The sequence below is a fragment of the Martes martes genome, assembly GCF_963455335.1.
Source record: "Martes martes genome assembly, chromosome: 1".
NCBI lineage: Eukaryota > Metazoa > Chordata > Mammalia > Carnivora > Mustelidae > Martes > Martes martes.
In genome coordinates, this window is record NC_137888.1 from 151832265 (window position 1) to 151858782 (window position 26518).

General features: G+C 45.0%; 1 protein-coding gene across 3 annotated transcripts in view; it reads right to left on the minus strand.

Annotated features, from left to right (window-relative positions):
* The window catches only part of STAC (SH3 and cysteine rich domain), a gene marked incomplete at both ends in the record, with an annotated part of 143705 nt that overhangs the window by 63422 nt on the left and 53765 nt on the right, over window positions 1-26518 (minus strand). For all 3 annotated transcript variants that reach the window (XM_080825850.1, XM_080825849.1, XM_080825848.1), the window contains one exon: window positions 21287-21566. In XM_080825850.1, coding sequence (XP_080681976.1) covers window positions 21287-21566 — 280 coding nt within the window. The remainder of the gene's footprint in view (window positions 1-21286; window positions 21567-26518) is intronic.

A 26518-nucleotide genomic window follows, 5' to 3' on the forward strand; every position in this document is an offset into this window, starting at 1 on the left:
CCATCCATCCAGCCACCCATCCATCCACCCATCCATCCCTCCATCTCCATGACGAATATGTCAACTTTACAAGGGCCAGTATCTTTTCCAGGTTTATTCATTGTTACATCCCAAGTGCTTAGAACAAAACCTGGAAGAGAGGAGATACTCCACAACTATTTGTTGAATGAATTCCTTTTAAGTTTGAAAGAAGACAAAGATGCCTGCGGTTATGAATATTCAGCATAGTATTATTAAGTAAGAAAAGAAAAAAATATGTGTTGAAGGGATGTCAATTTTCTCCAAATAGTTTTGCAAATTCACCAGAATTCCAGCTGAGGTCTCACTGGGATTTCGGTGGGGGATTTCCTAAAGTGATTCTAAAATTAATCTTGAAGAATAAATGCTTGAGCATAGCAAAACATTTTTGAAAAAGAATCTATGATAACCCACAATAATAATTAAGCCAGAGAGATATTGGTACTGAACAAACAAACAAACAAAATAACCAATAAAAAGAACTGAAAACCGAGAAATATACTTAGATATCTTTAAAAATTTAATGGTTGATAAAAGTGACCTTTGAATCAACAGTGAAAAGCAGGATTATTCAACAAATTTTGGTGAGTAATCTGGTAAATTATTTGGGAGAAAAGACCAGACATTTAATTCATAACAAATTCTGAAAAAAGTTTGGATGGGTTAAGGAATTTACAAAGAAGTTGAAACTATTAGGGGTGCCTGGGTGGCTCAGTCAGTTAGGCATCCAACTCTTCATTTTTTCAAAAAAAGATTTTATGTATTTATTTGACAGAGAGAGACACAGCGAGAGAGGGGACACAAGCAGGGGGAGTGGGAGAGGGAGAAGCAGGCTTCCTGCCGAGCAGGGAGCCAGGTGTGGGGCTCGATCCCAGGACCCTGGGATCATGACCTGAGCTGAAGGCAGACGCTTAACGACTGAGCCACCCAGGCATCCCCCAACTCTTAATTTTTGGCTCAGGTCATGGTCTCAGGGTCTTGAGATTGAACCCACTCTATTGGGCTCCATGCTCAGTGGGGAGTCTGCTTCAGATCCCCTCGCTCCCAGGCCTTTTGCCCCTCCTCCTGCTCTTACTCTTGCTCTCTAAAATCAATCAATCAATCAATCAAACCTTAAAAAGTTGAAACTATTAAATTAATTGAAGAAAATATAAATGTTAGCTTATTTATTCTTGAATAGAGAAGCTCATTCTAAGTATGATTTTATGGGAGAAAACAATATACAAAAGATTGATAAATTTGATTACATTAAAATATAGTCACTAATAAAAAAATAAAAGGCAGATAAATTGGGGAAAATACGTGCCTTATAAAATTTAGGGTGTTATACTCTATTATATGGGGTTGATGAACATTTATTACCAATTAAAAGGGAAAGATAAATAAACTAAAAGGTACACTGTGCAAGGACATAACCTTACAGCTTATAAAAGAAATGGAATTAAAAGTTAAACATTTATTAAGTGGCAGACTTAGTAATCAAAGAACGGGAAATAAAAGTAGCAAGATACCCATTTTTCCTCTATCAAATGTGCAAAGATTAAAAAAATGGGAAAGAAAACCATCAGTGTTTGAATGTGGGATGATTGGCACTCCCACACACTATTGCTAGGAGGGCAAATGGTAGCCCTTAATTTGGGGGCTTAATTTGTTAGTTTGGGAACATGTACCAAAAACTTTAAAGAGATGCATAATTCTTTGCTACAGCAGTTTTAACTTCAGAATTGGTCTTAAAAAATAACTAAATATGTCTACAAAGATTTAACTACAAAGATGCTTGCCATTGCTTTGTGAATATTACAAAACAGGAAATAACTAAAATATCAAAGAATAAGGTATTAGTTAATAAAAGCTTGGAAAACCCATAACCAAAATACCTTTTGGAGACTGAGGCAATTTTTTATTTAATAATGGTTGACATGATGCTCATGGTATAATGTTAAAGTGTCAAAACATGGGTGATACACCACAATGTTTAGAAAACCCTCACTTAAAATTAACATCACATAGATGTCAAAAAGTCCGGCAGGGCAGTACATTTCCCTTTTGTAATGAGAAATAAGATGCTATCTATTGTTGAAAGAAGTGCAATTATTTTTGAAGAATTATAAAAATAAGGTCACGGTCAGATGAGAGGAATCACCCTGATCGTGTGGTTTTGGGAGTTCCCACTGCGGGGAATTTGTGGTTGGGCACAGGAGGTGGACAGGTTGGGAAAATAAGGTGACAGTAACTCTCCCCCATCTGCACTCACCACGACCTTGGACTCGGGTAGAATGGAGAGTGTTGTCCTGGATGCCAAGTCCTGCTGGTCCCGCCGGGCCCTGGCTGCCCACTCGTTCCCGTGCTGCTTGCCGGGGCATGCTAACATGCACAGCGGGTTTTGTTTTCCTTTCCTGGAACAACATCCTTCGAGGTGGGGCCTTCCTCTGGGTTCCCCAGAGCACATTCTGCTTCGGACTTCATAGACTCTTCCATCTCAATTACCTCTAGTTTGCAAGGGAAATGTGCCCATTAATGCCCCCCCCACCCCCCACCCCCAGCCCCTCTTCCCCCCACCAAAATTTAGTGGATAGATTTCATTGCCTTTTAGATTCCAAAGTCTTTTTTTTTCCCCCTAAGGGACACAAGTGTGCACACGCACAGGCATGAGTGGGGGATGAGCAGAGGCACAGGGAGACAGAAACTTAAGCAAACTCTCTGCTGAGTGCTGAGTCCCACTCTGGGTTTGATCTCAGGACCCTGAGATCATGACCTGAGCTGAAATCAAGAGGCAGACACTCAACCAACTGAGCCACCCAGGGGCCCTTCAAAGTCTTTTTTTTCAAATCCAAGTTTTCTGAGCAGAGTTTCTCAGTCTCTACCCTAGTGACCTTTGCAGCCTGATAATTCTTCACTGCACGTGTGTATGATGGGCTGTCCCATGCCCTGAAGCATGGTTAACAGCATCAGAACCCTCTATTTGCCTGAGGCCAGTTAGCACGCTTTGTCCAGAATTATGACAATCAAAAACAATACCAGGCATTGTCAAATGTCCCTGGAGATAAGGTGGCTAGATAAAACACCGAAAGTTCAGTTAAATTTTAATTTAAGATAACAAATTATTTTTAAATATATGAATATTTCAAATATTGCATGGGATAACCATGTCCCAAATATTGCCTGTGACACACTTACACTAAAAAATTATTCATTGTTTTTCTGAAATTTAGATTTAACGGAGTGTCTTGTGTTTTTACCTGCTGAATCTTGAATCCCTACCTGCGAGGCAAAAATTGCCCCCCGTTGAGAACTGTGGTTGAAAGGCATCAATTATTTTCAGCCCTCTTTTATAAGCAGAGGAAAATGAAGCTTTTGGGGATGGAAGTCCTTGGTTTAAGGTTAAAGTCCTTATGGAGACAAGGGTGGAGAGCAGATCTGAACCCAGTTATTGTGATTACAAATTCCCTCTTCCTTCCTGCACACAGAGCTGCTTTTCTTTTCTCCTGGGAGACTGAAAACTGGGAGGCTACAGGGATCAGGGTCCCTGAATACCTAACCTATGCTCAGGATCACCAAGCATTAAGTTCTTGCCATATGTTCTCTGTCATACAAAAATCCCTTGAACTTAGTTATTATTATTCCACACTTAATAGATGGAAAATTAAGGATCAGAGTTTAAGCAACTGACCCAAGTCTATTTAGCTGGTAAGTGGTAAGGTGGCAATTGTAAAGCAGGTCTGACTTAGTCTATACTCAACATCGTACCTCTGGCTGGTGTCCTTTGCTTATTTATTTCTTCCCCTCAATCAGCTAGGTCTGACTGAAATCTTTTAGCTGTATATTCTGGGTGCATCATGGTACCAGATCTGATCCGTCACATTTGAAAATCAGGGATAAAAGGATGAACTGGTTCAGAAACCTTTTCTTTTCATTTTATAAATTATTTTATTAATTTATTTTGAGAGAGAGAGAGAGCACGTGAGAGGAAGCATGAGCAGAGGGGAGAGGCAGAAGCAGACTCCCTGCTGAGCAGAGAGCCCTATGTGGGGCTTGATCCCAGGACCCTGGGACCATGACCTGAGACAAAGATAGACGCTTAACCGACTGAGCCACCCTAGTGCCTATCAGAACTCTTTTCAAATACTATTTAAGACAAAAACCAAGTAGTGTAACCGCTAGTTTGCTTTTTGGTATGGTGCCTCCCATGAGAGAAGTCTACCAAAAGAACAGAGAGGCCGTGGTTAACCTGGACACATCCGTAGGCTTTATCATCAGTTTTTGAGAAATTAAGAGTTGACTCTCAGTTAACATTTTTTTTAAAAGAAAATATGGCATACTTTGGCTCTTTGTATGTACTCAATGGGGAGGTCTAAGACTTATAATATTTTAAGTTTGGTAGGAAGTGGTAAACTCCTATTCATCCTTCAATGCCCACCTGAAAGGTCACATTCTCTATGGAACTTTCATTGACCTCTTTCTCCTCAGGTAGAACTACTGTTCTCTCAGTTGGGTTTTCCTGGCACTTTTTATATGCATTGGTGCATGTATTTTCATGTGTATGTGTATCAACAATTACTTATTAGGCTTTCCATATTATCTATGGAAAGAAAGATGAATATTTATGCAAGAGACAAAGTCAGAAATCTCAGGAAAATTTAAAATGAGCTCTTTCCTTCTTTTCTGTACCTTACTTCTCTTTCCCAGGTACCTATGGCAAGGCCTCCCACATAAATCTTCGTGACTTGCTGAGTTAAGACTGTTACAGAACTAATTAACTAATTTTCGTTTTTCTCTTTTAGGTGTCTTTTGTTGGGAGTATTTCTTTTTAAAATTTTTTAATTTTTAAAATATTTTATTTATTTGCGAATTAAATTAAATTAAAATTAATTAACTATGCACACAAGATAGATAAATAGAGAGAGAGAGAAGGAGCAGGGTGGGGCAGACTCCCTGCTGAGCAGGGAGCCCAATTTGGGGCTCGATCCCAGGACCCAGGGATCACAACATGAGCCGAAGGCAGACGCTTAACTGACTGAGCCACCCAGGCACCCCAAGAGTGTCACAGAATTTAGTCAGAAAGATCCTCAGTGTCTTGTCACTTAAAGTGTGCCCCACAGATCAGCATGACTGACATTACCTAAGACCCAGGGAGGACTGCAGGATGCAGACCCACTAAATCAGGAAATGCCTTTCACCAAGACTTCCAGGTGATGGGCACGCATATTCAATTTCTGCGAAGTCCTGCCTTTGAGATCCGTAGCCTGAAGACGGCAAATACATAGTACATGTACTGAAGAAGCACTTCATTTTGTATACATGGCAGACACCACTCATCAATCATACTAATTTTCTCATCGAGAAGGGTTAGAAGTTTCTCTCGGCAATCACTGCCAATCCATTAGCATGGAAACCAGTGTGCACCTCCCCGCCACTGCGGCTGACCTAGCCAATGCTCTCGTTTTACATATAAAGAAACAGGCTTAGAGAAGCAAAGTGATCTGACAAACATTACACTCTTCCTTCACAGCAGAGCTGTATTGAATGAGTCGTGTCCAGCCCCCTGTTCTAATGTTCTTGTCGCACCATGGTGGGAAGTAAGGCAGACATAGCTCAATCCGAGACTTACAGTTCTTTCTCACCATCCCCAAAAGAGCCCTAGGTTACCTGTCACTGTCCTCACAATGTGGTGTACCAGAAAGAGCTAGCTTGACTTTTGGAACTAGAGCAAGTCAGCTTAAACTGCTCCCAAACTTTAGATTAATACTCAATAGTTAGAAAGTTTTCTGCTAAAGGGGAAAAAAGGGAACATATTTTCCATCATAGCTGAACTCTAGTCATGGGACCCTGATTAAAAATAACCCTTCCTATCTCTCCCCTACTTCACTTGAACAAGGTGGTTTCCAAGTTTTCCGGGTAACTCGCTAGTAGAGTAATTCACCAATGGCCTGAAATGCCATTAAGCAAGCAGAAAGAACCACTAAAAAATGGGAAGACCCCCGGGCCATCTTTCCTTGCCTCTAGTCCCCACTCCTTGCTTCTCTACATCTCTCCAACCCCTCTTAGCTTAAAAAAAATTAATGGCATTCATTGTTTATAAATGCTTCTGTTGATCTTTCCTATTTCGGTTCTTGACTGCTAGTGGAAAAACTCTCCCTACTTCCCCCGCCCCCCACCCGCACTGAGTTTTAAAAATAGCAACGGGAGTTGGATTGGCTCAGGGCTTTGTGTTTGGAGACCACAGCCTCTGCCCTCTGGGTCACTGGTTCACACTGGAATACGTGGCCACCAAGCTTTCCCTCTATTACATGTGTTTGGCTTCAAATGTTGAGCGAAGACATCCTCCTCAATGAGCACTTTCCCATGACCATCTGGCAACTATCTGAAGTTGACCCCCCTGACCCTGATATTGATAATCACTGGTGCTCTGTCTTCTTCCTTGCCTTAGGTGTGGGGTTTTTACAGTCCCTTAAAGAAAGCCTCTTGCTTTCTTCATAACTGTTCTAGCGTAAGTCTTGGGAATTTGTACTTCCTTCTCAGGTCTCTCCAGAATGGATTGGCTGGTCTAGGTTCTACTCCTTTTCTCCATCCCCCAAGTGCTTGCCTGGGAATTTGGCATACTGTTAATATGAACCTTCTGTACCTAAAGATATGTTTCCTAGTCCACAGAGAATATTCCCGTGTGTCACTCTATGTAGTTTTCAGTATATTCCAAGAAATAGATAGGTATTGCAATTTTCAATCCTGTTTGAAAGACACTGGGATTGAGGGAAGGTCTATCAGCTGTCCGAGGTCACTTGATCTGCTAAGTGCAGAGCCAGAATGCATACCCACCCAGACTCCTCTGCACCATTTGGCCTCTGTCCTGCTCTCTCCCGCAGGCCTGCATTTGGAGCTTGTTTGCAAATGACCCACTTACAGATGTGTGCTCGTGCCACTGACAAGGACTGTCAGGGGTAGTGAACAAAGTTTCACTTTCTGCAGATCTGATGGGACAAGCCCCATTGCTTCTCCGCTTTTACTGACTGCTGGAGGTTTCAGAATAAGAGTCAAGTCAGGAAAGCTTGAGTGTAATTCTTTAGGCAAGGAGATAGAGAACCTTTCCTGAGAAAATCAGTAATTCGATGTCCATTTGTTTTCAGACAAGGTTTGGCAGCAGTATGTAAAGTAGACGAGGAGGTAGAGTTGGAGAGAAAGAACATGACTGGGGTAGTTCTTGAAATAGTTCATGTGAGATGTGCTGGATGAAGCCTGGGCTGGGGTGGGAGCAGCAGGACGGGTGAGGGGGAGAGGAGAAGCCTGACCTGAGCACAGAGAAATCAGAGCGCATGCATGGATGGGGTTTCTGGATGAAGGGGCCAGGGAGGAGTCAAAGGTGGCCAGACCACTTGCCCCAGCAGGAGAGGTCCTCAGTGATGTGACAGGTTTTATAAGGAAAGGAGCTGCTCTGTGCCACTGTGGACATACTGAAGCATGTCGGCTTTGCCAAGGAATCTGGGAAGCCAAGTTCTGGCTGTCGAAGTGAGAGACTGGGCAGAGAAGGTAGGCAGGAGGCAGCTCCTGTTCCCTGGGGTGGTAAGACCGGAAACAGGGAGAAGCAAGGAAAGTTACTATAAGTGGACACTACTGCTTTTGGGCACTGTCTCATTTAAACTTTAAACCAAATCCGCCAGATCGGCATTTTTTATTTCTATTTTTAAAATAAGAAAATGGATGCCCAGAAAATGTTCCTTGAAATGTCCTTTTCAAACAGGGAAAGCAGGCTGATCTCATGCAAAGTGATACAGGCCTTCTGGATCAAACAGACTCAGGCTGGTTCACTATCCTTCCTCAGTTTCAGTAAGTCATTCTGGTTGCTTCTCTTTATGGCCTTAGAACAGAGTAGAGGTGATGCTTGGATATCGTGGACAGGCTGAAGCGACAGGGATTTAGACAATGTTCTTGCTGTGGCAACGGAAGATGCATTCCCCTGATGGAAGGTGTGAGTGCGTGCGTGGTGTGTACGTGTGTGCACGCCCACATTTCATTTGTTTGTTGTTAGGTTGTTGGGGTGTGGAGGAAAGGGTCACAATCAGCTTTTGGATTTTCTTTCCAGGTAAGCTTAACACATGACAGAACAGTCTATGCTTTCTTTTATCTCCTTCAACAACCAGGCAGTGTTTAATAAGCTACAAAGTAAATGCTTTAGTAGCATTTGGCAATGAATGTCCCCCCCCAACCTTGCCCACCACCCCCCAAACCGCAGTCCTGAATAGCTGGGTTACAATGCACAGGTGTGTCTCTCTCTCTCTCTCTCACACACCCCCCCCCCACATGCTGCTTGATGCTTTGAGCCCCAGACACATACAAGGACCTGCCCTATATTTTACCAGCCTCATTCTGTTATTTAATGATACGGTATCCATGGTGGTGGGAGAACCAACGGGACCATTCTAAAGTAGGTCAGTGGAACATTCTCCAATAAGGCAGCTGAATGAAGTGCGGGCTACACACTTTCCAACGGGTCTGCATCTCCCAGGTTTACAGGTGGAGATGGCTTATTCCTGTGGTTTCCCAGCCTCCACACAGAAGTAATAATGGATCCAAAGGCAGGTGACCTCTACTTGTGTGTGTCAGGACTTGGTCCGCACCTCAAGCAGGAAGGCACAAATCAACAGCATCAGTCAGGAAAAGGTTTTGCAGCTTCAAGTTTAGAAAACTCTCCGAGCGTAGCCAGGATTCACAGCAGCTCCCACTTTCTGACTGCTCAAACTCTGCCTTGGGTGATTCCTCCTCCTTTTCATCTGCCCTGGGTACCTTTTTATTTCTTGGTGGATGGGTCAAGGAGAAAATGTGTGAAGCACAGTAGGTCTTGGGGGAACATGGAAACACACATATTCAAAATATATTTGCTATATTACTACACCCAGCTGGTGATCCGTAGGAAGGACTACAAATTGAACAAAAGACCACCTAAAATGATCACTCTCCCTTCTCTGGTGGGTTATCTATGCAGGGAAAATACTGTCCTGTGTTGCCCTTTCTTTCTGCTAAGTTATGATCTTAAAAGATTCCTAAAATACAAATCTCTTCTTCGGGGCACAAAAAACTTTATTCTTCTAGGAGATCATTGCTGTTCCATGATTCAAGAAATCACCAAAGTGGGGCACCTGTGTGGCTCAGTGAGTTAAAGCCTCTGCCTTCAGCTCAGGTCATGATCTCAGGGTCCTGGGATCGAGCCCCACATTGGGCCCTCTGCTCAGCAGGGAGCCTGCTTCCCCTCCTCTCTCTCTGCCTGCCTCTCTGCCTACTTGTGATATCTGTCTGTCAAATAAATAAATAAAATCTTAAAAAAAAAAAGAAATCACCAAAGTGTTTTCAGACATCATGATCTATATTTTAAGAGGGACAGTCTCTGTCATTTGGCTGACTTTTCTCCCAAATTGTAACATGTAAGACTTTGGTCCATTACTAGTAAGGTAAACAGTTCTCAGGAATAACATCTCACATTTTCTCTGTAACACTGATTAAACAGTGGCAGTGTCTGGCACTTGAGAAATTTTTATTTTCTGGAGACCTTTATGCGTATAAAGATTATTCCTTCACCACTTGGTCCCTTTCTTATTCTTCCTAGTTGTGAGATGTTTAAGGATGGGATAGAGGAGGGAGGCAGTGACCATGTCTTCCTAATACCAACTTATGTGTACAACATGAAAAACATATTTAGGAACATCTGTGTAAGTGTGACCAACGTCATACTCATGTCTAGACAAACCAGACTCTGACAGTTCCTCTGGCTTCCTGACTTCCCCAAACTGGTCCCCAAATGGAGTTCAAATATTCTCCCAGCAGTGACCTGGCTACAAGGCATCCCAGTTGGGTCCCCTGGAAGTGGGTCGGGGAGAGGGCCTTGGAAGTCTACTGACAGCATCATGAGGCCTGTTAAACCCACCCTGTCCACTGAATGTTAGTGTCTGTCCCTGAAATAGGTCCAGTGCACCTTCAGCGGAAAGTGGCAGGGGCTCCTTCTCAATTTTTCCACTTTCTGGATAATGCTGACCCCTTTCCTTTGCTACCTCCCAGACTCCTGACTTAGATAAATGAAGATGTGAGATATCAGCTCAGGGCCTGGCACACAGCTGGCGCTCAATGTCTAATGGATACATGGTTATTAAGATTATCTGCAGTTCTACCTTCTTACTTCTGAATATTTTGCTTTGTGTATAACAAAAGTGATCCTCCTACCCATAATTCTGATACCATTATTTCTGATTGGCCGAGGACTCGTTTATCTGTTCACTCACTCGTTTAATAAATTTGCACTGAGCAACCCCTACAGGATGGGTGTCAGGCTTGGTGCTGAGAATACTGCAAAGAACACACGCATCACGGCGTCCGCCCTCTGGAAGTTATGCGGTCTCACTTGCCCTTTGTCCATGAATGTGACCACATCTCATAACCTGCCTCCTTTCCACAATGACTTAGGGGAAGACATCTTTTGGAGGATTATACTATATTAAACAAAAGACAATTATAGACAGCATTTGCTTTGGGTTGGCAACAAAATACAAGAGATCCTGATATTATGATAAAGGAGTCAAGAGAAGAAATAAAATGAAATAACAAAACAAACCCCCAGAAGACTAGTGTGGGGAATATAGGGAAGCAAGAGATAAAATTTCACCATCAAAGTCCTTAGGAGAGATGGTGCCGGACGGAAGTGCCCCTACAGATGATCTAATTACTGTCATAAAGCAGCAATTCCCAGATTTTTGGACTTCCCAGACTAAGAGGAAAGGGGAGAGTGTGCCTCTAGCTTCAAAGGAAGCAGAGTGGGCAGGGAGACAGAGCTACAGGGCATGGCTGAGGGACATGTCATAGAAACTGCAAGAAGCCCTCAGTGGCTCACCAATCTGCCCCAGTCTGCAAGAGATTCATTAGCTAAGTAAGTGGGACCCCTGGCAATTCACTCCGATATGCCTTTGGTGCCAAAAATATACACCAAACAACTGAGAAACAAAACAAAAACAAGAGCTGAAGAATGGAGATGTTATGCAACAATCGAACAAGTGGTACATACAGAAATCAGTTAGAACTAGAAATGTCTAAATAGATGTATAAATCTTATAAAATGCTTATCTATCTTAGTATTTATTCTCAAAAGTATGACTTGTGAAACATTGGAAGAATGGTAAAAGTCTGAATTGACAAGAGTGACATACTTGGGTCAAGGTTAAAAGTCTGGTACATTATGGGGAGACTGGGTGATACAGTCGGTTAGGTGTCCAATTCTTGCTTTCAGTTCAGGTCGTAATCTTGGTGTTGTGAAATCAAGCCCCACATTGGGCTCCGTGCTCAGCATGGAATCTGCTTGGGTTTCTCTCTCCCTCTCCCTCTGCTCCTTCCCCTCATGCTCTCTCTCTCACTAAAATAAATAAATAAATCTTTAAAAAAAAGTTCGGTAAGTTATCTGGAATAATAGAGAAGTCTATACAAGATTTATTTTTACTTTTTAATAACTTGAGAAATGTAGAATAGAGAGTGTTTACTCAAAGGTAATCAGAAGGAGGAGTGTATTATACACGCTCCAAAAAACACAGGAAGTCATACAAGGAAGAAACACACAAACCACACATGACTAACACTCACTCCAGGAGACACATAGACACACACATGAAATGGAAGGAAGCAGAAAACACAAAATAGAAACTACATAGGCATAGTTTCTAGTTTCCTTCCTTTAACATGCAAAGGCAAGTATTTCACTCATAACAATAAATGTGAATCCATAAATCTCTGTTATTTAAGAATACAACTTCAGGTTGGGGAAAAAAGAAATCTAAAATCCAATTATGTTTATTTGCAAGTAGCACTTAGACAAATGATCAAAAATGTTTAAAATCGAAAGTAGATATAGGAAAATATAAAATAAAAACAAAAACAAAACTAAGGTGGAAGTATTACTATTAACAGTGGGAGCTCAGGACACAAGTGTTAAACAGAATGGGATGGCACTGTATTTGTATCTGGATATAATTCAAAATGAAGAAGATACCCCTGTTATGATCCTTTGTGTACTAAGTAACTTTGTGTTAAAATATGCAACACAAAGGGAAATGAAGAGGAAGATCATAGAAGAGGAAACAGGGCTTCTGTGTCAAGCTTCTTTTTAGGCAGACTGAAGACTTAATATACCTGAACATAACTTTCAGAGGGATTAGGAATTTTCCATGTACTTCCCCTATTTTTTTTTAAAGATTTTATTTATTTATTTATTTATTTATTTGAGAGAGAGAAAGAGAACATGAGAGAGAAGGGGCAGAGTGAGGGAGAGGGAGAAGCAGACTCCCCACCGAGCAGAGAGTCGGACGGTCGTGGGGTTCTATCCAAGGATCCTGGGATCATGACCTGAGATGAAGTCAGATGCTTAAATGACTGAGCCACCTGGGCACCTCTCCTATTTTGTTTTTAATTGGCTTCTATTTCTGTTGGTTGGTATTTGAGGGCAGACTGGTCTTTTTCCCATCCACAAACTACTATTTTCTAATTACTCTGTGTACAGGTGTGTGCTAGCTGTCATGAAAATGGGCACATAAATGAGACCTGGTCATGTCTTCAGGTTGCTTACTGATGTCTAGTCTGTTTGAGGAATGATATGCTAGTTCAGAGAAACGGTGGTCACCAAAGAACTCAAGGAAGCACTGTAACTGGGTCTTGATAGCTTTGGGACCAGAATCGATGGAGAGAAGCAGGAAAGAAGGGCATTCAGATGTTCCTCAAGGAATGGCAAAATGCCAGCACCCTGAAAATGGGCTCCAAAAACACATTAGGACCTTCCCCAGGGAGTAGATGTTTGAGGGAGGGTGGTGGGAAATATAGTAACATCCTCTCCACCTTCCTCCTCTTGTCCTATCTTCTTTCTGGTAAAGGATCTTTACTTTTCCAAGGCAAAGATGTGCAGGTCCCATGTGATACCCCAGAGCCTAACACTGGCCCCTAGACCCTAGTTGCTTCCACTTCTGTGTGAGACTCCAAGAAACTTCCTTTCTTGGAGCCCACCAGCATCCATTTTTGCTCAGTGTTTCTGGAAGGAATGTGGATTACTTTCTCATGTAAGTAATTTCCAGTGAGAGATTTCAAAAAATCCTTAGCATGTGGTGGCAAGCATTACATTTTAGAAGCCAACAGAAGATGCTACCTTAAAAGTGTTTTGTGCCCCTTTCCTTGAAAGGCGCTGGGTACAATGTTCTCTGAGAACACTGGACCTGCATTGAAGTCTTAATAACTCTTTAATGAATTTGCCTTTGCGGGCATTGAAGAGGCTCTCTGAAGTACATACACTGAAGAGATACAAGCCAAAAACTGTTCAACAGCAGCCACGTGGAATTAGGGAAAAGGAGATGTTGGGAGAGAGAACTCTGTAGTTATAATCCATTTGCTCCACTGCCTGCTCTCCACTGATAACACTTGGCGGTTTTCAGAAGAGCGGAACTACAAAATGCTCATGTGTGCTATCAGTATCCAAAGGGAACACAGTATGCAGCATTTTCCAAACACATACGTTAATGTGGAACCCCCACCTCCCCAAATCTGTGGAGCTTCTGGAATCATTTTTAAAAGCTCTCCCTTTTAGTGTCTTCCATCACCTGGCACTTGGGATCCTGAGCGAGTTTAAATCTGCTCCTGAATGTGATCTCTTCAGCTGTTTGAGGACACTGACCATATTCCCCAAAGTCTTCTCCAAGCCAAACATTGCCATGTCCTGCAAACATTCCTCGTCTGGAAGGGTCACCATCTCCTTACCCTGCCTGTGCGCTAGTGCTACTGACTTTCTCTTGCTTGAGTCAATAGGATTCTCTCAAGAGGGCCCGAGGAGCAAAGAATACAGAAAAACTACCTCTTTTGGCCTGGGCATCATCTTAGCATTCTGTCCTCTACAGAAAAGTAGCAGTTAAGTTTGTGCTACTCGGAAGCAGTGAAGACACCAGAGGCGAACAATCCTTTCCGACAAAGCACTGAGGTCTGGGTACTGCACTTTAACACGGATACATACCATGACCCAATGGAAAGGATCTATTTGAAACTTAAGAAAAAGATTCTAGAGAGCACTGGTGTTTTCTTATCTATTGGTTGTACAGCTTCTAAAACAATTGTCTGGTTAAGTGATTGATGGCACCTCAGAGTTTTAATTCTATTCTGAGAACACACAGATTTGACATTTGCTTTTCAATATTCCCTTTGATTTCTGTTTGGCCTTTCTCATCAAGAGACACTTCATTGCTGAGCAAACACTGCCTTGTCTTTTTAGTTTTATGTACCTATGCATGTGTGTGTGTCTACAATTTTTTTTTTCCATTTAAGGTTTGGTTAAAGTTTTATGGCTTTCCAGAGCAATCAGATGAGGTCAGAAAACAGTTAAACTAATGGCCAAACAAGAGCATAGCAGAAGGCTCCTGGACTTAGGGTAATGTAATATTTCCTCATCTAATAGTGTTATCGTATTACCTTTCATTATGATGGGGTAGCATGATGTTATTGGTACAACAATGCCAAGGTCCATCTGTATTTTATATTCACTCATAATGGAGGATGTTTTCATGCTGCATCTACATTTAAAGATATGGTGATACTGCTGGTGCCTTGTCCAGATCTGGTTTATCACGCTGATGTTGTGACGATGGGCTGCTATTGGCCCCCAGGTGCTCTTTTTTGGAGAATAAATTGTTCGAAAGACTGAATGACAGGAGATACAGGCTGGGCACCCTCATCCCAGGATGGGAATACCAGGTAAGAACAATGTGTGTCCTAGAGCTCCCCATGGGTGGCATCAGTCTGAGTCAACTCCAACCGAGGGCACATCCTTGCTTGGCTCCTTCCCCTGCCTCTTCTGCTGAGAGCAGCAAATCTGAATCCTCCTCTCCCAAGGGCACGCCCCCCAATAAACCACTTTCACAAGGATCTCTATCTCAGGCTCTGTTTTAGGGATGCTGACCTAAATCAAAGTCATTATTGTTTTCCTCCGTGGTTGCCACTTGGACAGTTTGAAAGAGAATGATTCTTTGTGCAGTGACTATGAGCAGCTTGAAATTGTAAGCAATGAAATCCAGCTGTTTTGCTAAATATTCGTTTAGAATATTTAGAATATTTAGAACATGAGCCCATTTAATATGCTGTCTTCTAAGCGGATGCCAACTAAGAACATGTAGTTAATGTAAAAATCATTAAGGAAGCAAGGTATCTGACAGTAATGGAAGAACAAAGTCCTTTGGAAAATCCTCCTTAATTGATTGAGCAAATTCATGCACTGAGTCAGTTATGTTAATAGTGCTTGTTCAAGTCTCTGCAATTTTAAGGAGAGGCGGATAACCACCAGAGATTTCAATGCTTTCCTGAAATGAGGCTGCCATAGATAGAATACGTTTGAGTTGACGCGCAGTCAAGATGAGTCCCTACCCCGACAGCCCCAATCACCAAGATGAGTCCCTACCCCGACAGCCCCAATCACCAAGATGAGTCCCTACCCCGACAGCCCCAATCACCAAGCTGAGTCCCTACCCCGACAGCCCCAATCACCAAGGCCCAGAGACTGGAAGAGTGGATCTGCTTGGTGGAGAAAGGACGTTCAAACCGAGAGGATTCTCCTAGCCCAAGACTGGGTCTTAGTTCTCTTCACTCAAGGGCTGGGAATTCCAGCAGCGGGGTTGAGGGACACATAGCTGCCTCTTTCTCTCACGTATCCACAAATGGTTGGGTTGACCATCTTTGGCTTGCACAGCTGACCAAGTTTTCTGGAAAGGGACAGTCTGAGGAAGTGATCATAAAGGATAGCCATGTCCTGGAGGCAAGATTAGACTTGAAGAAGAGGCTGCCACAGTGCCTGCTCAACCCGAGGGCCTGGGGGCCACATCGGTGGGGGGAGGTGCAAATCCATGGGCAAGGGTGAAGCTGGCAATAGGTAATGAGTTATAGAGTGGGAGAGCTGAGGAAATTAGAAACATAGAAACAGGGAATGAGGCTGGGGTCCTGGTCTACTTTTATTGGTCACTTTCTTGTGGCACATGTGTAGCCTTTCCAGCTTTAGGGCACAGGCAGTCAGGCGAGGAACAAATGTGAGGCCCTGTCCACCCAACCCTTAGTGTCCATTCTACCTCAGAAATCCCAGACAGTGAGAAAGCCAGACAGATTCCTTTTATTTTTAAACAAACATCCATCAGCTAGGAACCTCACATGTGACTTTTGACTTTTCTTGGCCATCATTGTATATAACCTTTGGTTCTCAGTTGAAAGGAAAACAAAAGCTGCTCTAACAGATTTTCTGAAATGTCACTCTCAGGAGATAGCTGGAGGTAGCCTCTCCCTGGAATTCGGGATATGGAGATGAGACGGGGCTTGAAGGAAGCCAATCTGCAGGTGACACGTGTGGAGACAGGAGGCTAAATTTGAAGAGCAAGGAAAGGGAAGGGGGGGGCAGATCACCTGTGCTCTGGCATCACTGACCATGGCACCCCACGCCTCCTTCCGGGAATTTAGAACATTTGCCAGTCTCTGCTTCACACTGTGGCTCGCTCTCTTCACCTCCTTCCTTTGCCACCTCACCTCACCTCACAGAGAGCCCTTCACGAATTCTCCTTCCTCTTTCCTAGAAGGAACCTGCTTGCTTTCCTTCACTTTCACCTTTGAAAACAGCAGAATGCCTGGCAGACCTCTTTTTTCCCTCTGTCTTTTTAAAAATAAAATGGTAGCTACGATACCAATTTAATTCTCAGAAGGGAAAAATATAGTAAAGTTCTCTTTAGCACAGGGCATTTTATTTTTTTATTTTTTTTCTAAAATGGAGTCTTTCAAAATTGGGCTGTACTTGAGAAGTTCCTAAAATCCCCCCTGAGGTTAATGATTGTGCTATTCCTCAGAGGTAAACTCATTTCCATTACTCATTTAAAAAACACATGTTCCTTTGTCTTTTCACACTCATCACACTGAGAATTAAAATAGAGAAAATGGTCACCTGTTGAAGGATTATGAATAGCACTGCCTTGAGAGGCCTGGTGGGAATTTATGGGGAACTGAAAGTGACGCAGCAGCCTTGGAAGACAGCTAGGCAGACAGGAACCCAAGCTTGGAGGCCAAGCAGCCTCCGTATCCTGAGCGCAGGACATGAGACCCTCTTCCCGCCAGGCTCGCAGTCAGACCTGAAGCATCGCTTCCAGATGGGGAAGGGAAGCAGAAAAATGGGACAGCCCCAAGACTTGGTGCCATCCACCCACCAAAAAGGTTCAATGATCCAGAGGTCACCTTCGGTACTGTGGTAGGTTAGATTCTTGACCCCATTTTTGCCCTGGCCCGCACCTGTGTCTTTTGCCAGGTGGCTCTGCCGTCCCTGGAGACAGGGCGTTTCTCCACCCTTTGACGTGGGCTGGGCCCACACCCTGGAGGAAGGCCACCAGATGGGACGGCGTGCCTCCTCCAGGAAGCTGAGGCCTTGAGAAGCTCTATGTGCTTCCTTCCCCTTGTCCTTGCCATGGGAAGAACACACCCTGGCTGGCCCACTTGTCTGAGGAGAGGGTAAGAGAGGAGCAGGAGAACATGCAAGAGAAGCCCAACCCCAGCGGTTCCAAAGAAGCCTGAGGAAGAGTCCAAGAAAGCTGGGGCTCAACAGCACTTGTTACACAGCAAAACTGGAGAATCGGGGAGTGACACAAACATGGCTCTGAAATGAGGTTTGGTCACAGGAAGCATGGGAATGACAATGACTAGAAAGTGAGAGTGTGAGTAGAATACGGTTTTCTGAAGATGATGATGAAGACAGTCCTTGTGTCCACGATCACCAGAGGGGCAGACATTGCTCCCCTGTTTGAACATCCCACCCTTAACTGGGTCTTGGCCAAGAGTGAAGGGGACAGCAGAATCCCGCCTTCCTGGTCATACTGGAAATCACTGATACGTCCAAGTTCAGTGATGAGAGATGCTGGCTTCTTTGGGAAGCACGAACATTTCGAAGACTATCAGATAATTAAGTAAGAAAAGACATTCAGATGACCTCTGCCTGACAGAAGTTAAACCACGCACTATCCACAGGTCAAGTGCATGGGTTAAATGGTTACATCCCCACTGAAGTTTGCCTCTACCCCTTGTTCCCAACCCTCCCTTCTAAAGCCACATTGCATGAGTCTCTTGACTTCCAACATGGTACTTTCAAACACAGCTGCACATCCTAAATCTTTTACATACCAAACTCTCAGAGTTTCCTCACGATTTTATTTTGACACACCACTCACCATTCTGATCACTCTCTTCCGGACACCCACCTGCTTGTCCATATCCCTCATAAAATATGAAATGCAGAATGATAGACAATCCTTGACGTGTCCCTAAAACATTGCCACATACATGAGGGACTAATTACTTCTTGTTAGCTGGACATTATTTATTTCAATTATTTATGCCTATTAAGTTTAACTTCTTTTTCTGTAAAGCTAATTTGGTCTATCCTCTGAGTATATTTCTCTGCTTCAGGACTGCAATGACTATTTTCTCCTCTAATAATGATGATGATAATACCAACTCCGATGGGCCCCCTTTACTGAGAGCCTTCTGATGTCTGGTACTTCCCCTCTGCCAGTTCACTAAACCATTCAAACCCCCTGAGGGTGGTATTATGATCTCCATATAAAATGAGGACACAGGCTCAGAGAAGGTGAGTTACTGGCACTCGGTCACACAGCTGCATGGGGTTCAAATCCAGCCTGATTCCATGCACCTGATCTTTCTCCTATCCTCACTCCCTTTCATCATTTTATCTGGAAAGCAAAAGGCTAATGATGCTGTGGTAATAACCACAAGCAAAACATGGGTCGGCATTGTCCTCACGCTGTGCACTGAATGGAAAGGTGCCTCTTTGCATACGCTGAATGAAAATACCTCTCACCATGTCACATGACACAGCTATCACCTGTGCGACAATCACGTGATTGGCACCAAAGCCAGGATGGAAAGGAATCAACAGAGGCCAGTCTTGTGATCTTCAACCACAGTTTTCTTCCACTGTTGTGGTGGACACTGTTGATACTCTGCCCAGGTACTCCTATGGGGTGGGCACAGGCAGAAGAATGGCCCCCCATAGGTGTCCACCTCCTAATCTCCAGACCCGAAGAACATGTTATGTTACAAGGCAAGGGGAAGTCAAGGTTGCAGAAGGGAGTAAGGTGGCTAATCAGGAGGCCTTGAGATGGAAAGAGTATCCCAGTGGGCACAAGAGGGAGAGTCAGGACCAGTGAGGTGGCTGTGTGAGAGAGATGCAACCTGTCATTATAACTTTGTATGAACACAGAAGGGGCCACAAGCCAAGGTGGGGGGCGTTTGTAGAAGCTGGAAGAGGAAAGAACATATATTCTCCCCTAGAGCCTCCAGAAAGGAATGGAGCTCCTGAAGCCCTGATTTTAGCCCAGTGAGATCCACTGTGGACTTTCAACATCCAGAACTATAAGATAATGCATCTGTGTTGTTTTAACCCACGCAGTTTGTGATATTCTCTCACAGTAGTAAAAAGCCCCTAATATACCAGAGGTGTGTGTGCTGGCTGCTGATGACTCACAGCTACCCTCCTTCTCCAGAAAATTGCATTCAGCAGAACATGAGCCACTTGGCCCAGGGAGTTCTGAAAGGGCCTCCATTGTGGGAGGAGGAGGGAGGCCCACTGAAAGCAGGCTACAAAAGGCTTGCCTCAAGGAAGGACCAGCTGTTTGACCCATGCCAGAGCTCCCTCCAGAGCCGGCTGAAGTGAGAACCCTACCAAGGCCACTTTCTTATTCAGCTCCCTTAACTGATCACAGTACACCTAACTCCCCTCTCAAGCTCTGCTTCTAGGGAATCTGGCCTGAGACAACAGTTGGCCTCAGAGAGATGCCAGGCTATAGGAAGCTGGTCCTGGTGGGGAAGGGGTGGGGTTGGGAGGTGTGTGTCAGGGTAGAAGAGCTGGAACAGGAGACTGCAGGGCTTATTGGCTTTTGCCTGGGTCCTCACTGGGCCCTGGGGCCGACTGGATCATAAAAGTGTCCTTCCCTAAAGCATTCATGTCAAAACCCAACCCTGCGGCATCTGGGCTGCAAGGGGGTGGGGAAGGCCTCAGAGTGCTTCCAGGTACTCCAGGAATTCGACTGGCTACACATCTGGTGGGTCAGCACCCTCTTGGGAAGACAGTCCACGGCTGGATCTGCATCAGCTCTGCATTTTTTATTTTTCGGCCTCATTTCCGTTCGTGATGCCCTTTAACTTCTCCTACTGAGGGTGGGGTGTGGGGTTGGGTAACACCCTCACTGCCCCCTGATAGCACACACAGGCCTGTCTGTGTTCTGTGGCCAGTAGTCAATTACCGGGATTGACAGCTGCTCTTGAAACAACTGGTTTAAACTCACTCTGAGTCCTGGCCCCCCCCAACCCCAAACTGCCTTTATGATTTCCTCCATCTGTTTGGTCACTGGGTTCCTGACATAGGAGAGGCAAAAAAGTAGGAACTGTGGCATTTCTGTGCATGTGGCTTTGAATGGCCTACCTTTTCCTTGTAGCTGGGACATGTTATGGATCATTTGCTTCATCTGGGCACAACCCCTAAGACCCTCAGGCTGCCCCCATTTCTCTGAGGTACCGTGAGTGAGCCCGTGCCAGGTCTAGACTTGTACGGAATGGTGGCTCAATCACCTTTCCTGCCTGGTTCAGTGCCTCCCCCACAGAATCATCCCTCCCACACCTGCCCGTCCGGGTCCTTCCCCTGTAATGCACCCACCTACAGACTCCCTGCCCAGGCTGTCTCAGACAGACAGCGCCATGTGCCCCGTGGTGGATTCTGGGATGTGTCCCTCAGGTCCCCCTGATGTATCGAAGCATTCCGTGCCCACCTGCCCAGCATCCTGGTTGCCTCCCACTGATTTCCTCTCTGCCCACTGCCCCTGGCTGAAAAGAGCTGCTTTGTCCAGATTATGTCCCCTCCCCAGGGGCTTCCCGGCCACAGTGAGAGGTGATACAGTGGTACAAAGTCCCAGACCACTAGCCTCAGTACAGTTGACTGTCCAGGGCTCCCTGGGGGAATTGCTTAAGTTCCAACTGTATTACCATCCAACTTCTCTCTCTGCCCAGTCCTACTTCTTCCCTTCCCTGTGCACAACTATTGTTCTCCAGAACATTCCCAAACAACCTGCTCTCATGTACATCTCTGAGGCTCAGAATATGTCCTGGGGCCTGGACTCAGGCTATACCACTCTCACTTGCCCTTCCAGGGGGGCAGGGACCTTGGATGTGGGGGCGGGGGAGGCCTTACCCACGATCATGTGGTTGCAGATGTCACAGAAAGTGGGCTTCTTGAAGATGTGCTCCTGAAAGGCGTGGGCCTTGCCGCCAGTCCCTGGGTGCAGGCTGGCCCTGGTGGGTGTGGACGTCAGGCTTCCAGAGGCAGGGAGTGGGCTGGAGCTGGGGCTGACCTCAGCCAGCGTGTCCGCCTGCAGCTTCACGTCGCTGTTGGTTCGCTGGAAGAAGTTGTCAGCACTTTTGCTCCGTAAACTCTTGGTCTTGAAAGAAAGTGATCGTTTTAGTTTCTGGAGCTGCAATGCAATGACAGAACACTCTCTTACGATCAGTCATGCAGACTCATGCTGTGGGGGTGAGGTCTGCTCTAGGTACTGCGCTCTTTCCGCTGATACCCTCCGCCCCAAGGAGGCTCCCCGATGTCCCTGTGCCTAGAGGGTATCTGGCAGCCCCTCCTCCACCCCGCGCTGAGCCAGACTGCCCAAAGGGGCTCCAAGGTGCTTCTGCTTCTGGCCCTGCTCCTCCTCCCTGCCTCCTTGAGGTCCTACCAATGTGCCTTCTGAATTGGAATAACTGGAAATATGAAGTATACGACCTTCTGGGCTCAATGGCTACATCTGCCAGGCCAGGGCCTCTGCTGGTCTTTCTCTCTGATGGTTACTTAGCAGCCACTTGTCACTATACACGGCAAAGTGGAAGAGGCCACTGTCTGACTCGAATCCATCTGGGTGAACTATCCACAGTATGGGAGCCAGAAACTCTCAAGCCTACTTGGGTCTGAAGCACATGGATTAGTAATATGTGTGTGTGTGTGTGTGTGTGTGTGTGTTTGTGGAGGACACAGTGTAGGATTTTTTGTTTGACTTTCTTTGCTCTTCTCCTTGCCTTGCCTCTTGTTGTTGGTCATGGCAAACTGGATCCTATTCTCCTTTGCCTTGGAACTTAGGGAGAATTAAAACATGCGCTTGGAAAACTACTAATTACTGAAAGGCCCGGGTTTGGTCCAGTCTGCACTGCCAATCCGGCCTTCCTATTGGAGATAGAAGGATCTTTTGGAAATACAGATGTGAGCCAGTGAATCTGCTGTTTAAATCTTTCACGAGGTTTCCTTTGTTCTTAAATCTAAAGAAAAGGTCCTTGTCATGGGCTCCAGGGACTGGCGGCTTCTGGGTTCCCATGACACCTTGTAGCAAACTGTACCTTGCTCTGTCCATGCCAGCCACAGTGGTTCTTTGAAAGTCTGTGGTATTTACTATGCTTTCTCATTGCCCACCTTTTGTACATACTTCTCCCTCTGCCCAGATAAAGGAATAAAGCACCTAGTAGCTTCATGACCTGCAAAAGGTCACTTTACCCTCAAAGTAGTTTCCTTTTGTAACTGAAAATCCATGGGAACTCTGCCCGTTGTCTGGAATTAATGTCTTTGACCCAAAGATGCAGCCAAAAAGGGGCCAAGCAAACGACTCTAATAAAGGCCCCGATCGAGAGTAGTCAAACACTTCTCCAAGACACACAAGACGAGCTGATCTGGCCTTGTCAAGCCACATCACTTCTGCATCAACCCTCCAACCTGTTCCTCAGAAGATCAGGAAGCTGTGGTCTTTGGTGCTTGGGGCAGACTGGAAAAATGCTACGGTTTTCTTCCATTACCCTTCCGCATTCACCTTTGCAATGTGACTTCACAGCCCCACCCACCAAAGGTAGCATGTTTCTGCACTCCTTGGAGCTCGTGGGTTTAGGGTATTTGACCAATAAAAAAGTGGTAGAAGCAATTTTAAGCCCGTTCCAAGCCTACCCTCAACGTGCCTTGCGTGCTCTATCCTCTCTCTTGGAAACTTGCCAAACTGCCACAGGCACCAACCCAATGTTGCCCGAAGGATGATGGGAGACATACCCCCAGTCCAGTCACCTCCCTTTATGTGTGCGAGACCAGTGAAGCAGAGCCACCCTGTCTCCCTGCTGGGAATGAAAGCATCTAGATGAGTCCAGAGGAGCTGCTGAGCGGAGCCCCGTCCAGATTGTCAGCTCCCAGAAGCATCACCTGAAGAGAGGACTGGCGTTTGAAACCATTAGGTTGGGTATCTATTGTACATACACAGCAATACATTGGTTCTTCTCACCTTCCTGCCGTGGGCTGGGATTTTACCTCTTTGCCCACGTGAGGTTGGCTGTGGCTGTAGGAAGGCAGTGCCCCACTTGAGGGGAGAAGGACATGCAGGCCCTATAGAGGAGGTCCACTTAGCCAGCAATGAAGCATCATTAGCCCAGAAAGGGCTGGCCAAAGTAGCAACAATACCCTACAGTAAAAGTCAGAAACAATGGGTCGGCCAAGAACCCTGTCTCTTTCCCTTTGCCCTACAGCCCAAACCTACCAGAGGCTCTGCGGACAGTGAGGAAGGAAGAGAAGGAGGTGCTCATGAGTTATTTTGGAGCTGTTTTCACTGTACCATAACCTAGCCTATCCTGATGGATACAGGGGAGCAGGGTCATGCGTCCTTGGGAGCCCCGCATTTTGTGAAGGGGACCCTCCATCTCCAGCAAAGCTAAGTGAGAAGGGGCATGAAACAGTACTCACTGAGATGGACCCACACCAGCATCAGGGACAGAAAGCCAGAAAGGAGAACAGAACTTCCTCTGGCTATCACCTGAGCTGGTGCTGGAGGCAGGGGAAGGTTTAAATAGATAAGACTAGAGTTTTATTGTGGACAGATTTTAATAAAGTGATCAGGAAATTAGGGAATGTGCTAAGATCTTGTCATGGGTTGTGCAACCCAGGGCGAAGGTGATTTATCTGAGCAAATATCATCATACAGAAAAATGAAGTCCTGCCTGTTGCTTGCCATGAAGTTTAGATGGTTCAATAAACTGGCTCCCCTTGTCTCAGAAGCAGAACAAAAACACCTATCCTGATTTTAATAATAGCAGGTTCATCCCCAGGTGACCCTTGTTCATCTTCCCCACCATCCAGTGAAGGCACTGTTGTTTTTACTCCTGCAGAAATGGCTGAGGGAGGTTAAGGGACTTGCCCAAAGTCACACAGCTCATGTGAGTCAAGCCTAGGGATCAGAATTAAATTGACCTTTCTTGAAACCTACACTCTTCGCGCTGACAGTGATTGACAGGTGATGGAAAGGGAACGGAGGAGAGCTTGCCCCTCACCCCTGAGGGGGATAGAACTACTTTTGGTGGACAGTGAGAGTGGGAAAGGATGTGCAGTGAGAAAGCAAATCTGATTTTTGGGGAGCTATTTCCCTTGTTTTACGGATTTCAAATTTCTTAAAAATAAAAGAGCGTTCCTGTTTATCAAAGGGGAGTAGCAGACTCCCCTTTAAGGCTTCTCTCTCACTCTATGGACTCTGTTGCTATGCCGGGAAGGTCATGGGGTGCTGTCTATGTACATCCAGTCTGGTCTCCTTCCTGTGCTCATGTGCTTTATTTCTAACTTCAGAACTTTCCATATATGGTATTCAGTGTTCCCTGGAAGATTAGCGTGATGCCAAGACACCTGTAGCATTTTCCTTGTCCTGCGGGATGTAGCTGGAAACTGTTTCAGACTTTCAGAGCCTCCCTGCCTATAGCGCTGGAGAATTTGCCTTGGAAGCCAATGTGACATTTCTTATTCAAGTGGATAGCTTAAAAGAAATGCCTACAAGTTAAACAAAGTCTGAGCAGTGAGCTCAAAGGAACACGCTTCCTCAAATTATTCCTCAAAGAGTAGAGGTCAGATGGGAACATATAAAATACAGAAAAAGAAGCAAACCTTAATAATAGCAGTTGTCACAAAATGATTAGCTGTGGCAACACTGCCACAGCCCAGCTCCATTTTTTAATAATAATAATAATAATAATGGGAGAAGAAACATATATTCTCAAGTATTTGCCATGTGCTAGAAATTGCTCTATATATTTTAATTCATGTAATCATCCTAGTGATCTGATGAGTAAGAGATCATTCACTCTTTCAATAATTCACTCAATAAATATTTATTATGTCACACTATGAGCCAAGCACTGGCCTTGACTTTGAGGCTATAGCAGTGGAAAAAAAGGTAAAATCCTTCCCCTTAAGGTTTTAAGGTCTAGTGGGTGGAGATAGAAAGTAAATAAATAATCAAAGATGTGTATAATATAAGTTTGGCTAAGGATAAGAGGCATGAAGGAAATAAAAGTGGAGTCAGGTTTTAAAAGGTGATGAGGAGGGGTGCCTGGGTGGCTCAGTGGGTTAAGCCTCTGCCTTCAGCTCAGGTCATGATCTCAGGGTCCTGGGATCGAGCCCCACATTGGGCTCTCTGCTCAGCAGGGAGCCTGCTTCCCTTCCTCTCTCTCTGCCTGCCTCTGCCTACTTGTGATCTCTGTCTATCAAATAAATAAATAAAATCTTTTAAAAAAAAGGTGATGAGGAAGGCTTCTCTGACTGTTGACATTGGAGCAAGGACACATGAGAGGTGAGGGCATGAGCTACTTTGGAGAATAGCATTCTGGGTAGTGGGGGAAACCATGGGCAAAGGCCACGACAAGGGGTGGGTGTGTTTGAGGAATATCAAGAGGTCAGTGTGCCTGGAGCAGAAGGTTGAGGGATAAAAGGGGCAGAGAAGTCAAGGGTTAGCTTCATGCCAGGCCTTGCAGACCATGGCAAGGGCATTAGAATTTATCCTAAGGGTGATGGTTTTGAGCAGAGAATTTTAAAAGGGTTCCTCTGGCTTCTCTGTGGAAAACAGATTACAGGAGGACAAGAAGGAAGCCCGGAGACCAGCTGGAGACTCTTGCAATTATCCCGGGGAGAATTCATTTTGTCTTGGCCTGCCATAGTTATGATGCGACATGGTTAAATATGGGGTACAGTTTGAAGGTAGAACAAAATGGGCTTGTTGAGGGACTGGATATGGAATATGAAGGGAAGAGGGGACTCATGAATGGTTTTAAGGTTTTGGGCTTGAGGAAGTGGGTAGATAGAAGGTCCATCTACTCAAAGGAAGAGTCCTGGAGAAGAAAAGTGTTGGTATGGGGAAGTGGGGTGGGGATGAAGAGTTGAGTTGGGGAAAGTAAGTTTGAAATGCTTATGTAGAATTCATGTGGAGCTGGATATATGACCTTGGAATTCAGGTGAGAGGTCCAAGCTAGGGAAATAGATGTGAGAGTCATGAAGGCACAGGTGGTACTTGCAGCCATGAGGCTTGATGAGATCACTATGTAGTTAGTGTGGACACTGAAGAGAAGTGCTCTGAGGATGGAGACCTGAAGGTCAAGG